General features: G+C 40.9%; 1 protein-coding gene across 3 annotated transcripts in view; it reads right to left on the bottom strand.

Moving 5' to 3' along the window:
• The window catches only part of PPM1B (protein phosphatase, Mg2+/Mn2+ dependent 1B), a 60,689-nt gene that overhangs the window by 20,654 nt on the left and 24,874 nt on the right, over window positions 1–15,161 (bottom strand). For 2 of the 3 annotated variants that reach the window (XM_063390798.1, XM_063390800.1), the window contains exons 2-3: window positions 14,724–14,868; window positions 231–1,094 (exon numbers count right to left, since the gene is read on the bottom strand). In XM_063390798.1, the coding sequence (XP_063246868.1) occupies window positions 231–1,076 (846 nt within the window). In that variant the 5' untranslated portion in view covers window positions 1,077–1,094; window positions 14,724–14,868. The remainder of the gene's footprint in view (window positions 1–230; window positions 1,095–14,723; window positions 14,869–15,161) is intronic. The other variant, XM_063390799.1, reaches the window with a different exon arrangement.

The following is a 15,161-nucleotide window of genomic DNA, read 5'->3' as shown; positions in this document are numbered from 1 at the left end:
ACTTGGGGGGGAAAAAATCCTTTATTTTTGCAATTGCTATCACCTTTCCAAGCATATAATAGAGTGAGGCTGTATATTCTTCAGCAAGGATATACAGTCAAATGGGTACAGAACTTTGAGGAAAAGAAGTTGGAGAACAGGAACAGTAGGCCAGAAACATCTGTTCACACTGTACCCATCTAACCATAGGATAATTTTAAAACAGCTGCTTGGAGAAAACAGTAACATACCTTATGTAAACAAGTGTCCACTACCCAATTGCACACTGTTTCCAGGTCATCTGATACTTCAAGTCTAGACTTTACAAATTCACAGAGCTCTTCATTGCTCATTACATCCCAGATTCCATCACAGGCCAGGATGATAAACTCATCTTCTTCTGCCCTTAAGATTTCACACACCTCAGGCTCTGGAGAAACAAGTTGTTCTGTAGGGCCTTTACCATCAACACATTTGTAGTCATAGTCCCCCAGAGCTCGAGAAACTGCCAATGAACCATTAACACGCTGAATCATTACACTGCCTCCTGCATTCTGGATTCGCTCTTTCTCCCTCGGGTTGCAAGGTTTGTGATCCTGTGTTGAAAAACAGACTTGTCCATTCCTATAGAGAACAGCACGTGAATCACCACAGTTGATAAAATATACATGCTCAGGTGAAATCATAACTCCCACTGCTGTTGAGCCACTTCTGTCCATGCCATTTCTGAGGTCTGCGAAATTGCGCATATACTCATCAATTTTCAAAAAGCCAGTTCTGATCCCACTCTTGACATTTTCCACTGAAGGTTCAAGAGCAGATCCAGGTTTTTCTGTCGCCCTGAAGTCTTCATTGTTAGTGATGTGTTCTAATAAGTGCGTGGAGCAGTAATTTGCAACACGAGATCCTGCGTGACCATCATAGACAGCAAAAAAGGACCAGTCCTCTAAGCCATGGGGAATACCTACAACAGCTGTGTGAGCATCTTCCATTTCCACTCTCCATCCCTGCATACTGCTGAGGCCGTAACGCAAGCCATTCCCTGCACCGTGAGCATTATGTTTTTCAGTTTTTGGTTTATCCAAGAATGCACCCATGTTTATGCAATATTGAATCTGGAAAACAAAGAGAAGAAGTCTTATTTATAAAACCATCATTCCATATAAGCTTTGTCGTCTGCTTCCTGTGTTTCTTGTTTACAAAACAAGTGATGAAGCACGCACACACGCAAGAGTCAACAACTATATTAGAGGGAAAAAAATTAATACAGGACATAAATGAAGTGTGAATTTACAAACCTCTGTTTGCAATTTTAGTATTTTTTGTTGGGGTGCTGTCTTTTTTGAAGAGCTACTTCATAAAAATTAAGCAATCTCCATATGAAGGTAGAGTAATTCCCATACCTTTGCAGCCCTCTGATTTTGTCATCCTCTGCAGAGATTAATTTATGACAGAAAAACAACAACTATATCATTCCTACTTTCTTTCCAGTGTTACTGTGGCATGAAGAAAATCAATTCACGTTCATAAATAAGAACGTACTGGTCTTGCTAGATTTGCACGTACCATGCTACTTCTGTATTCTTGGAAGGCATGGCAAAAGTGACCATAGGGGAACACAGATCATCTGCCAAAGGAAGCAAGGCAGTAATTCCACTTAAATACAAGAAAACCTCTCACAGGAATCTTAACAAATTATACTTAGTCCTTCAGAAAACAACATTTCAATATTTACTGTAGAATCACAGAATAGTTTTGACTAAAAAATCTTTAAAGATCATCTTCTTCCGACCCCTCTTGCCATGGACAAGGACATCTTCCACTAGACTAGACTGCACAAAGCTCCATCCAACCTGGCCTTGAATTCTTCCAGGGATGGAGCATGCACAGCTTCTCTGGGCAACATCTTCCAATGTCTCAACCTCACAGTAAAGAATTTCTCATCTCAAATCCAAACCTACCCCCTTATATTTTGAAGCCATTGCCCTTGTCCTATCACTACACTTGGCCAATAGTCCCTCTCCAGCCTTCTTGTATGCCATCTTTAGGTACTTAAAGGCCTCCATAAGATCTCCCCAGGCTTCTCTAGACTGAACAACCTCAACTCTCAGCCACCCCTCAAAGCCATTCCTGATGTGCTTCCCTGGGATTTTAAGCTGAAAGATCTTGATGTTAAAATTTATTCAATTACAAGAGATAGGAGCTAAGGGAAGTCAGTAATCCACAGAAATTTAGAAGTTTTTCAGTATTTGGAGACCATCTCCAGAATACAAGATCACAGGAGAAATGTGAATAATCTACATTGATGCTTTAGAAGACGTCGGATTTCCTCTCCTGTACTAGACTCAAGTGTTCTACATAGTACCTTGCCTTTTACGAAGTCAGCAGCGAATACATTCTTTAATCCACAGATCTCAGAAACTCAGATATCACAACTTCACACCACGCTAAAAGTCATCACCCTATGAAATCTTTAGATGTGAAAATTACAGCAAATTTAATCCAAAAAGAATTGGCAAGAATTCTGCCATGACTGATCCTAAGCAGTCACTCATCTCTGACACAGTAGTACCCACCTACAGAATCTACAGAGTCATGATAACCTAGTTCTAGTTGAAGAATTCATTGCCAGGCCAGGAAGAGATGAATTAATCCTTACTCTATGGAAATATACAGAGGATTACACACAGATAAACCAAAGTTCACGCTACCTCTGTGCTACAATCATCTCTATGCAGTGCTGAAGGTGCCCACTACTACAGAGGCCCTGACAGCTTGCTGGGCAGTTTTCTGTAACACTGTGAATCCATGGAAAGGACACATAACGCATCTCCATCACTGAGACACGTACTCAAAACTTTGCACAACCTCTTCTCTCAAAACACCTGATTTTGCCTTGAAGACAAACAAAATTAATCTGTGTCAGAGTTAAGCAAGGCAGTGTAACGTACCACCACTAGACAGAGTTCTCAGCAACCAGTGTGCTCAGTAAAGAGCTGAACAAGTTCCACATAGCATAACATCAGTAAATGAGACTTATGAAAAGATTCTAATATCTCACAATCACTTATTCACAAATTATACACAATATAAAACTATTTTAAAAGCACACAAAACATTCTTACCAGTAAAACTGTCATACAGGACAGAAACGTTGCCAAAATGACAGATATCCTCCTATACTTCATACCTTCTATGAAATTCCTTTTGTTGTGTTAAGTATATCCTTACAGTCTTAAAATCAAAAGTGTGGAAGAAATCATGTGACTGAGTGAGGAAAAAGATCAAACCCCATGTAATTGCAAAGGCCTGTGAGCTCAGTATTGTGTTGTGTTTCATATCCGTAAAATGAAACACACTTTAAAATAAAACAACCGCCAAAAGCCTGTGTCACACCTTAGATTTACTTGCTTCATAAGTAGTTTCGCTTTTTTACAACTCATAACAAAGTGGGGAAAAAAGAAAACCACACTATTCAAGATCATATTCTTAATAGTCTAAATATTCCATTTAATATTGCAAATAAAGGATGCAGAGATTTACTTGCTATCAGTCTTGTATCCTTTGCCTCTTAGGCTTTCATCACACATCTCCCAGAAGAGCACAGCTACCTTTCCTGTCCCTCCCCTGACAGTTTTGGAAGACAGCTTGGCCTTTTCTCCTCCACACCGAAGAAACTTGTATCTCCCCTCTCCTCACACATCACAGGCTCTGGCCCCTCAGAAACAGAGTGCTCCTCTGCTCAGCTGGCTCCTCCATGCCTGTGCCTTGCTTGAACTGGGAGGAGAGCAGTCCACACTGCATTCCCGATGCAGCCTCACCAGCTCCAGAGGAAAAGCATCACTTCTCTCAAAAGGCTGGATACATCTTTTCTAGTAGGTGCCAAACTTTGCTCCCTTCAGACACACTGCTCTCTAATGTTCAACTCATTTGTCCTGGCTCTCCACCAGGACCCACCCAGTGGTTCTCTTCAGCAAAGCTCATTCCTCAACAGTCATCAGCTGGGCTGTACAGAGGGGCAAGGTTACTTTACTCCTGGTATGTTATGTGATTATACCTCCTGCAGTTACCATCAGACCACTGGTTCAGCCTACCAAGACCCATCTGCTGCTAAGGCCTACCCTTGGGCTGACCATTCACTCGTATCACGTATTTTAAGCATGAATACCATTCCACTGTTCAAATTTGAAACGAAGACTTCATCGTACTTCCTCTTATCAAACCATCTTAACATTTCTTGAGGGAGTAAAGGCATTAAGCCCCAAATGTTTTTGTAGAGCCAGATTTAGTCTCAAGATAAAATACAGTCACCAGAAGAACAAATGAAGCACCCACCTGTAAACCAGTAATTCAGTCATGGCTTTAATCAGCATAAACTCAAAAATTCAGTACCCTTTAGGCTTGAGATTTATTTTCCAAAGATCCCATTTTTGTATGAAATGTAATTGAATAACAGATTGGTTTGAGAAAACATGCTAATTTCATTGGGGGTGACAATGTTTATCACACATAAAATTATTAGTTGAGACTTTCAAAATCAGCAAGATCATGTCTACTGTAATTCCCCAAATGTTCTTGGAAATGGAGAAGGCCTTAGTTATTGTCCATGCTCCACAGACCATTATTTAAAACACCATATATTACTCAGATCAAAAAATCAAAAAACCCTAGGATTCTCTTCTCCTTGTAGTCTTTCCAATCTTGGAAAAGGTTGGAAAAAAATTAAAACAAAAATAATAATTTTTTTAAAAAAGCCTATTACCTAGCAGTACCAATCATCACCAAGACTCAAAGGCTTTTCAAATGCCTTTACAGAGGAGAAATTACTTTATAGGAAGAAATTACCAGTCTTTGCTCCTCTCTGGCAATGAAGAAGCTGAATCTCAGCAATGCACGACCAAAGCAGAGGCTCCAAATACCTCTCTAGTGCACAACGCTCACCTCTACTTTTACATCAATAGCTGTCATTTCCAAGAGAGTTCAGGACAAGTCTCTAACAAAAGCTGATATCCCAGAGCAAAAATCTAACCCAAGGTTTACTTCTCTGAAGTTCCAACCTATATTTTTCTCTAATGCTTTCTACCAGAGTGAAATCCTACAAGAGGCCCTTATGTCTTATACAGGAAACATAGGCAACAATTCAGGCTCAGGAAACCAAAGACATCTAGCCTTTTGACATACAGAGGAATGGAGTCAAGTGTCATGTCCTCTGACATGCAAGAACAATTCATGATCAATATCCTTTCTGCTCCAGCTACACAGTGAAGACTCTTTGGTCTCAGAGCAATCATATATGAAAGAGCCTTAAAATCACTGTGCATAAGCTTGTGTTTCCATTTAAAAGACAAACAACCCCAACTGCTGATTTTCACCAAAGATCTACTTAGAAACTGACAAACAGTTCTTGCTCGGGTATAGGTATTATTTTCTACTATATCATAAAGGGGAAATAGGCAGCTACTTCAAGTGGAAAGCATGTTCCTTTCAATTTAGATTTATATTTAACAGGCAAAAATATTTACTTGATGACTGCCATAAAGGCCAGAGCTGTCCTGACTTGAGCTGGGATAGAGTTAATTGTCTTCCTAGTAGCTGGTTCAGAGTTGTGGTTTGGATATAGTATAATGTTGGTAGTACTGAGTGTTTTAGCTGTTGCTAAGTACTGTTAGCTATACTAAGTGAAGGACTTGACAGCTCTCATACCCTGCCAGGGAGAAGGCGGGAGGGGCACAAGAAGTCATGAGGGACACAGCCAGGACAGCTGGCCCAAACTAGCCAAAGGGATATTCCGTACTGTATGACATCATGCTTAATAATATATAAACTGGGGGGAAAGCTGGCAGGGCTACTGCTTGGGAATGGCTAGGCACTGGTCAGTGAGTGATGAGCAACTGCATTGAGCCTCACTTGTTTTTAATTCTTTATTATTATAATTTGCCTCCTTTTCTGTCCCATTGAACTATCTTTATCACAACCCACAAGTTCTCATTTTTATTCTTCTGATTTTCTCCTCTATCTGACTGGGCCAGGGTAGTGAGTAAGCAGCTGTGTGGTACACAGATGCTGGATGGGGTTAAACCATGACAGTCATTTTTGGTGGCCAATACAGGGCACAACAGGTTGAGATGACAAATCTGACTAGAACTTATCAGAAGAAATTTCTTTTAAGTACTCATTGTTATTAGTCACTGGTCACAGCGGTGATGTATTTGCTCTCAAAGCTGGTGTCCTTGCTCATAAAGTTGCATTATATAATACTCTACTGGTATATATTGCCCCTGCACTGTTAGTGCCACCCATGGGAACTGCACTAAGGTTATGCTGTTGTACTCTTCAACACTGGCTCATAATATGACAGAACTGTCGCTGGTGAAACTGATCTGGTATTTGTGCTCTGCACTGCCCACATCTCCATAGTTTGGGAGCCATCTATAGGAAACTACTAATAATTACAACTCTTACTTCTCTGAGACCCAATCCATCGGGGAGATTGGTACCTCCCTTCATATTCCCTTTTTCCTCTAGGCCAATAAAAACAACATTTGGGAATTTCTGATATCCTTGGGATGTTCAACCAGCATTCCTATTGCTGTGTCTTCTGCAAGTGTTCAAGGTCTTGTTTAAGGACTGACAATTATTTCAGAATGTCACCCAGGGATCTGCCCTGAGGCTGGATAGTGGTAAGAGGCAGGGTGTGGGGATGTTATGGGCAAGGTCGGTGGGCACCTCGAGTGCTTTGGAACTACAGCCCTGAACTAGTGCAAAATCTGGAAAGACCAGTTAAATATTTGGAAGAACTATGCTGCCACCCTGGCAATTCCAGAGAGACAAACCCCACGGTAACATGCTGTGGCCTGGCCCAGGCCTACTGAGCCGTGTTCAGTACTGCACAGTACCCCTGAGGGGAAAAAAGAGCCTCTGGATGTGATGACAATAATGGGCACAGGGGCTATTCCACCCCAGTGACAGGCACTGTGGTTGAACCAAAGCACCAACGCAAAAGCCTGGATCAGCCCTGCTATGCACAAGGGGAGAGAGATGTGGAGGTGAGCTCACCTAGTGAGGGGTGAAGCAGCAGGGCTATGATGAGAAGAGGTGGGGGAAGAGGCAAAACGCATAAAAGACATAGTTAACCATCTGATCCCTATCCTTGAGTGAGCTGTGACATGCAAAAAGATTGCAGCCATCAGCCAGGCAAGTGCATCTCCTGGGTGCTCCAATGCTGGAATAACAGGCCCAGTAACCTGGAATTAGAGGGGAGAGAAGCCAAACAGCTGGTATCCCATTCTACAGAAGTGGGCATTAACAAAGCAACTGGAAAAGGGGCACAAGCGCTCAGCCTCTGTAAGTGACTCCTGTCAGGTATGAAGGAAAGGTATTCCTTCAAGGAAGATGTTATGCCACCCAGGCAAGGGGACCGTCATGGATACAGGCATCCAGTCTCTGAGGCAATTAGCCACGCTGGAGGAGATTTATGATGATGTGGACAACAAGCAGTTATCCAAAGACCCAGATGAAGCCAAGTGCACACAACCCATGTGGTGGAAGTTTGCATGGGATGCACCATTGCCATACACCATCTCATTGGCAGGAACGACCGGGAAAGATGGAGAGGGACAAACAGTGGACAAATTGGCCAAGTCCAATCACAATAATACAAACAAAATGCCTCTTCCTCACTACAGGCCTGTATCTTGGCTGTGGACAAGGAATGCAGATGCATCCTATTCCCCACCTGTATGGACCACTGTCCCAACTATTAGGAGTAAGCATAAACAGCACAGGCCACCCTCTGTGACCACAGAGGACATGAGGAAGTGGGATGAAAAAAATCTAACTTGACCCTAGAGGCATGAGTAGGGAAATAGTACGGAAAAATCACAAGAGAGCCATACTGCAGGACATTCCTGCTCCAGTCTCTAGTGGGCAGTTCCCCAGACAGACTAGAGAGGTTACTCTTACTCCTGATCTTCAAGGGACTCTGACTCACATTTACAAGCAGCGAATAAGTAGTGAATACTACAACCAGGACTCCAGAGGCCCTGCCCCCAGCCAGATGGAGGAAAGAAACATCTGGGTTTAGTGCACTGTGTAGACTGGATGACCTTGCACAGCAGACCCGCAGCAGGAGCCGAAGGCTCAGGCAAACACTGCTGCACAGGGACAGGCACCATCTGTGTTTCTGGAGTGGCAGGGCAATCCCAACAGCTGCCTCTGTCGGAGGCCAAGGTGAGCCTGACTGGGAAGGAGTGGCAAAAGCACTCCACTGTGACTAGCCCCAAGACTCGAGTGCATCCTTTGCCTAGACTATCTCACGAGGGTGTACTTCAAGGACTCAAAAAGGTACTGCTGGGCTTCTGGTAGAGCTGCCTTGGAGACAGCTGAAATGAAACAGTCATCTACCTTGCCCCATGTCCTGGAGGACACTTCTGGTGTGGGTCAAAGAACAACAGGTACCATCACAACAGTGCAGCGGTATCACACCAACCAAGACACCCTGACACTATCCATAAGTTCATCTGTCACATGGAGAGCCAAGGAGTGATCAGCAGAATTCACTCACTAACATCCCATATGGCAGTGCAGACTAACAGCAGACTGTCATGGTCTGAATGCAGTCATGCCACCTTCGAGTCCAGCTGTGCCAGACCTGCTGGAACTTCAATAAACTGCAGTCACAGGCAGCCAAGCAATACACCACAACTGACATTGCTAGTGCAGTTTTCTCAAGCCATTGGCAATAGAACGCAGGCCCATCCAGAACACCTGGAATCAGCTATTCCAGGGGAGGAAACAGACCTACTATGAGCCATGGACTGATCTAAAGAGTACTGAAACAAGGCAAAGTTCTAGAACACATTGATGACAACATTATGTGAGGTAATACAGTAACAGAAGTTGTTGAGAGGGAAAAGTAGTTCAAAACCTTCTGAAAACTGGTTTTGCCATAAAATAAAAAAGGTCCAAGGACCTGAACAGGAGATCCAGCAATCATCCACAGGATTGCATTTGCTCAAGGATCTGGGTGCACTTGGTGGGTAAAGCAGAAGGATGGGGAAATCGGATGTGAACCTCAAGGTGATTTGATTCTGGGTAAGAACAGTGAATGATTTGAACTGTATTATGTTGTTTGATATAAAATATTGTAGGCTGCCACTTCTATGGTTGTCAAATGCCATATTAATGGTATTGCAATAGAATTACCCAGACTAACGAAGAACACAATTCTGATAATAGAACCAGACAAGCACAGCAGTGGTGGAACTAGCACTGGCTTCAGCATAAAACAATCCCACACTACACACATTTTCTCTGGCCCTGAAGGACTACTGTGACAGATGAAGGCCGAAGTCATGGACTAAAACTCAACAAACATTTTGAAGGTATGGGCCATACACTATGGGAATGATTCTCTTTGTATTTATCAAAGTACAGGAAAGGTGATAGTGATTACTTGGTTGCATTGGAAAGTAAAGGACCTGGTAGGGTGCAAATGGCATAGAGTAGTGGATACAGCCCTGCTTTCAGGTGAGACAGGGTTAGTTTTCTTCCTTGTAGCTGGTACAGAGTTGTGGTTTGGATACAGCATGACAAAGTTGATAGCAACAACTAAAAATACCAGTGTGTTATGTAGTGTTTATACTAAGTCAAGGTCTTTCTTGCTTCTCATATCCTGCCAATGGAGAAGGCTGGAGTGGCACAAGTAGTTGGGAGGAGACACAGCCATGACAGCTGGTTCAAAGAGGCCAGAGATACTCCAAAACATGTAATATCATGCTCAACGTATAAACTGGCTAGGGGCTACTACTCACATCGGTGGGCAAGTGGTAAGCTATTGCATTGTGGATCACTTGTTTTGCATATTTTAATTATTTTTCTTCATTCCCTGTCCCATTAAAAAGCCTGTGTCTCAACCCATGAATTTTCTGATTTTTATGATTCTCTTTCCCATCCAACTAGGGAGGGAGGAAGTGGAGTGAGCAAGCAGATGTGCAGTTGTTGGTTAGAGTTAAACCATGACAGCAACCAACATAATTAGATTACAAAGGTATAAAAGCCATAATCAGAGTTTTTGTAGATGCTATAAAATAATTTTCACATCACATGGCAGTTTCATAAAAAACATCAGAACTAAACTAATACCACCCTGATGGCCAACAGTCCCAAATGCAATAATGTATCTTTTCATAATATGAGAATGGTCCAACATAAATCTTTTGGGCTTAGGTCATAAAAGTGTACTGTAAAATGTCTCTTCCTCAGAAGGATTCACTCAACAGGCTAGTCATTTCTAATAAGTCAGTGCTGTGGAAAAGAAACAGTGCCAGAGTTTCCTGTTACAAAGCACATGTGCTACAGCTATAAAAAAAGAATGACATTTCAAAAGAAAAAATGCTGCACTACATACTAAAGATGTAAATGAGAAATAAATAATCAAAGTATCCATGACAAACAATTCAAAACTGATGGAAATTGCAAGAAAATATAACTTCTCTGGTTTAAGTAAAGATAACCAAGTTTAGTCCTGGTAGAAAGCTCCGCTGTCTCCACCTTGCAGTCTCTCTAGTGTGTGTTATGTGCACAAAACAGACTTTAGGAGGTACATTTGTCTACACACACTGCATATAGTTTTGATTTTTTGATCCCAGGCAACTTGGTCTTGCTTCTAACTTACTGGCATTAGAACTGTTTGCACGACATGAATTTACATGAGGGCAATAGTTACTGGAGCTTGGCTGTGACAGCTACTGACTATATCGCCACAATACTGACAGAGTCAAACAATGATTGCAACCTAAGAATAAGATCTGAATGTTTTATTTTCACTTAAAAATGGACTACATAGAAGAACAGTTATTAGCACCCCTGGGTTTTATTTGGAGGATTTGGGTTTGTTTTTAGGTAATCTGTGGCCATGGGTGTTGGCTTTAGAAAGGATGTCAGCAGACCAAAGATACTGACAGAAAGAAATTAAGCATCAACATAAAGTGTCAATAGAGAGACCCCTACCGAAAGGTTTTCCTCCTAGAATGTCGTGAAAGAAGCCAAAGAGGCTTCTAAACCAGGAATTCAAAAAAATTTTGCAAGTCATCCCCATTACCAGGGAGCATACATGCCTAGAAGCTACAGCTGTAATTTTTAAATTTATTTCAGCACCTCTATTGTTACAACAGCTGGGAAAAAGAACCAATAACAAAGATTAAAAACCACAACTTCCCCCATCACATGACTTTTAAACCAGCAAGTTCCAAAGAAGATGAAGATTTCAGAATGAACTTCGGCTATTTCAAATTGGTCTGGAGGTACAAAACAATCACAGGCGTAATTTAATGCTGTAGATTCACATCTATTTTCACTGTCAGTAGCACTACCTGAAAACACTAATGCTTCTGCTCTGCCTCAGCTACTCACCACTACATTGTGCCAGCAATTTCTTTTCTTTCAGAACTGCTGGCTGAGATGTTTTTGCCCTTACTCTTTGAACTGTTTCACTCAAGAAGTGCTAAGTTAGCTTTAGTGTTTTGAAACTTTGTGATTTTCACTGCAGCAGGCTTGGAAGCCAGCAGCTTACACAGCAGAACCAAGGGGGCTGTAACCTTCAGCAGAAAAGACATAGAAAGGAGTACCAGGACCTAGGTTAAGAGCTATAACCTTTTTTCTGTGTTGTTAACACAAGAAAATACATGCTTGTGGTCCTTTCAGAGGTTAATTTTATAGTCTACTTTCTTGCACTTGACAAAAGTATGGATGATGCTACTTAATTACAGATCTTCCAGCTCAGCTATGTACAACCATCTGTCTCCCATGAACAAACTGCATACTTTATGCTGAGGCTTCCTATTTTTCTAGAATGCAGCTCAATAGGTATAAAGTTAGAGATCACACCTCAGATATTCAAGACGAACTTCACAAAAACCTTGGAAGTGGACTCTGAATCTAGCTTTCTAGTTACTGCACTTAGTGCAATCTCATCAGTGCCCAGGCTGATGTATTTTTTAGTCACAGAATCTTTATCATGTAGCTTCCTTATTCAAGTTGCAGAAGTCAATTTCACAGATCTGTGGCCAAGTGAAAACTTAAAAAAAACATGCAGTGCTTTTCTTAGCTACACAGAATTCTGTGTTTGCCAGTGTAACTTCTGATTATCAGCAGCCCTTAGCTCAGACTAGCACCACTGATAGGGACTTAACTGAAGAAGTATGCAGTGTCATTCTCACTAAGAGAACTACTCTTGTCCATGTCTTAATTAATGTCACCCATCTTAAGTTTTCAGGTAACTTATTCAGCTTTTTTTTTACCAAGACTTCTCTAAACACTACACAGACTGGGAAATTCAATCCTGTTTGTTACCTGCAAACAGTTTATCTGAGTTACAGAGTAACTACACAAACAGTAATACAGGACATAGGCAAATACCCAGGTTGGTTCACCAAATACAACAAGGCTGGGCTCAGACAGTGCAAAACCAACACCTGCCCAGGAACAGGATGGAAGCTAAAGTCTTTAGAAGTAAAGATAGCTCAGCCTAAATGAGCGTTCATGCTCTTTTACCATTTTCTTGAAATAGAAATTTGGTGCACTGACAGTTAAGTGAAACAGGCCTACCTGGTTAATTCAGATATTACCTGTCCAGGTTTATTACCTTTGAAATCACATTTTGTCCTTAACTCAAACCCTGCAACTCAGTATGGCTTTATTACACCACGTGCAAGCCTGCACTGTACTGCTGCCTATCCCTACTGACCATACTATGACAAGACTTATATCCTGTGATATTTGCTGAAATTCCTCGTCTGTATCTGCTCATATTTCCTGTAGCCAATATGCACGCTCTCACTTCTTCACTGGGCTGTTCAAAACAGATGGACAGGTGGCACTTGGATACTACAACGCACTAACTTAGCATAAAAGTGATCCTTCACAAAGTTTTTAATTACTTCTATGCAGAACTACTCTTTTGGTTCACTAAATTTATTGAAAGACCAAGTGTTTTGAGTTAAATTTAGTTTGCTCCTTTGCAATCATCAGTCTAACAAACAGCAACTAAGTTTTTAATACAGAAACAGTACCTCAGATTTTGAAGAAAAAGAAACAAAATTATCCACTACACTACTTGTATTAAAATTGAAGAATTTTACTCATTAGCATGACATTATGTCACTGGGAGTGAGTTCTCCCTTGCTCTAGATTTAGGCATTTAAGACAACTTTTCTTACCTTTTGCCAAGTCTGTTTACAAAAAGCTTCAGACACTTTTGTGAGAACAGGGTAACAATGAATCACCTACTTATATCATCTGTGAATTATTCCTAAACAGGTCTGGAACACCACAGTAAATGCTCTGCAGCAGGTCTGCAAAACCACAGTGAACCAATACACCTTTATTTACATAATTGAGGGGTGGTTTCCTGATTCACACAAAAATCTGAGGAAGCTTGACACAAGGGTTGGGCTGGATGAGTGCTAAAGGTCCACTCAAATTAAGTGTGATTTGCACAGTACAAGAAAGGTTGTGCCTTTTTTCAACATGTTACATCACTGCAAAGTAAGTACAAACATTCAATCAACAAAACACTAACTGAAAAACCTGAAAACAAACCACACTTGAACCCTTCTTTCATTTTAGCAGCAGAAAAATCAACACCACCTCCTTGGCACAAACCTGTCACTGATTTACAACCTATGCATTATTGCACTTCAGAGTTAAGACAGAGAGGACTGCTGCAGACTAACAGCCCAAACTCCTGCCTGCCACTGCTGAAAAGAGGCAAGCAACTCTTCCTGACAAAGACACAAACATGTGAAATCCAGAGTGAAAAACCTTCACTTGATTATCATTCTGAAGAGAGATACATGCAATAAACCTATTTCAAAGACAGTCCTCAAAACACATAGTCCCAGTTTAAAAACAGAACTAAACCTTTTAGAAGCTTACAACCCAAAACATGCAATCTCTATGACAGGTATTTGTGGTGATATGGGATTTTTTCCATTACTATAGTCTTACAGCATTGTATTTAACCTTTTTTTAAAAAGGATTCAAAGAACATTGAGTCTTAGTTTCCTATACACAAGTTCAGAAGAAGGTGACAGAGTGTGACAAGAGTTCTCCATCATCATCAGATAAAGTTAATGACAGAAAACAAGCAGCCAAAACATTTTCACTGACCTGGAAAAACACATCAACCTTTACCCTTGAAAAGGTGATTCAAAAGCTGAACCTACAGGGAATCTTGTAAGGGAAATTTTGAGATTTTCTGTAACTGATTAAAACAGGTAATTTAAGTAGCTCTGCTGCTGTTAGTGCATTTAAGGATATACAGACCTTGCAGGGAAAAAAGCCACATGCAGACAGTAAACTGATCTCAACACAGTGGGCAAAACACTTTATGACTTTTACCAACACTGTACAGTCTTCAGTACGAGAACGTAACTTGTCCAAAATCTGGTCAGCAGACATTTTAGGTGGTGAAAAATGACATTTCCCTGTCCCCCATCTATTAACTATTGCTTTGTATTGTAACAGAAAGAAACTGTACTTGAAATTATATTTCCTCCCTATTAAAAAATAACAGTAAGCAAAATTCAAATACATTTAAAGAAGAAAAAACATCACTTTACCCCATCTGTTTAGAAATTTCCGTTAAATCTATGGTCAATTACAAATTGCAAATTAAAAATACAGTCAAAGTAAAAGGAATTGCATATTCCCATAAATTTCCTAGCAGCAGAATTTATTCTTACCTGTAATTTTAACCTTGTCAAGGTTTTAGTTCAGTGCTGAAAGAATTAGTTTACATTCCTGCTGCCAAGAAGCATGTAACAGAATGACTTGCAAAACCTTGAGATAACAGTACAGGACACAACATCTGCTTTATTTTGGTATTTCCTAGAAAGAAACAAAGGAAGTAGTTAGCTACTCCAGATGGTGTACAACAGATTTGTAGATTAATTTTTTCATGAATACAGCTTTTTGCTAAATAGAAGTGTTTGAACTAAAGCTGTGCTGGGATGTGCAAAGACCCTTCAGAAAACTCACTAAACAGCATAGTCAAGATTTATGCCAACAAAGAACCAGATTAATACTTTTCTGTGTTTCCCTCACCAATACTGACAAGCACTTAAAAAGTCATCAGCTTATTACCTGCCATTCAAGTCCCTAAATTCAGTAACAGAAGGAAG

This window comes from Prinia subflava, chromosome 2, assembly GCF_021018805.1.
Source record: "Prinia subflava isolate CZ2003 ecotype Zambia chromosome 2, Cam_Psub_1.2, whole genome shotgun sequence".
NCBI lineage: Eukaryota > Metazoa > Chordata > Aves > Passeriformes > Cisticolidae > Prinia > Prinia subflava.
The sequence above is the reverse complement of the archived record's forward strand: the minus strand, read 5'-3'. Positions and strand labels throughout refer to the sequence as shown.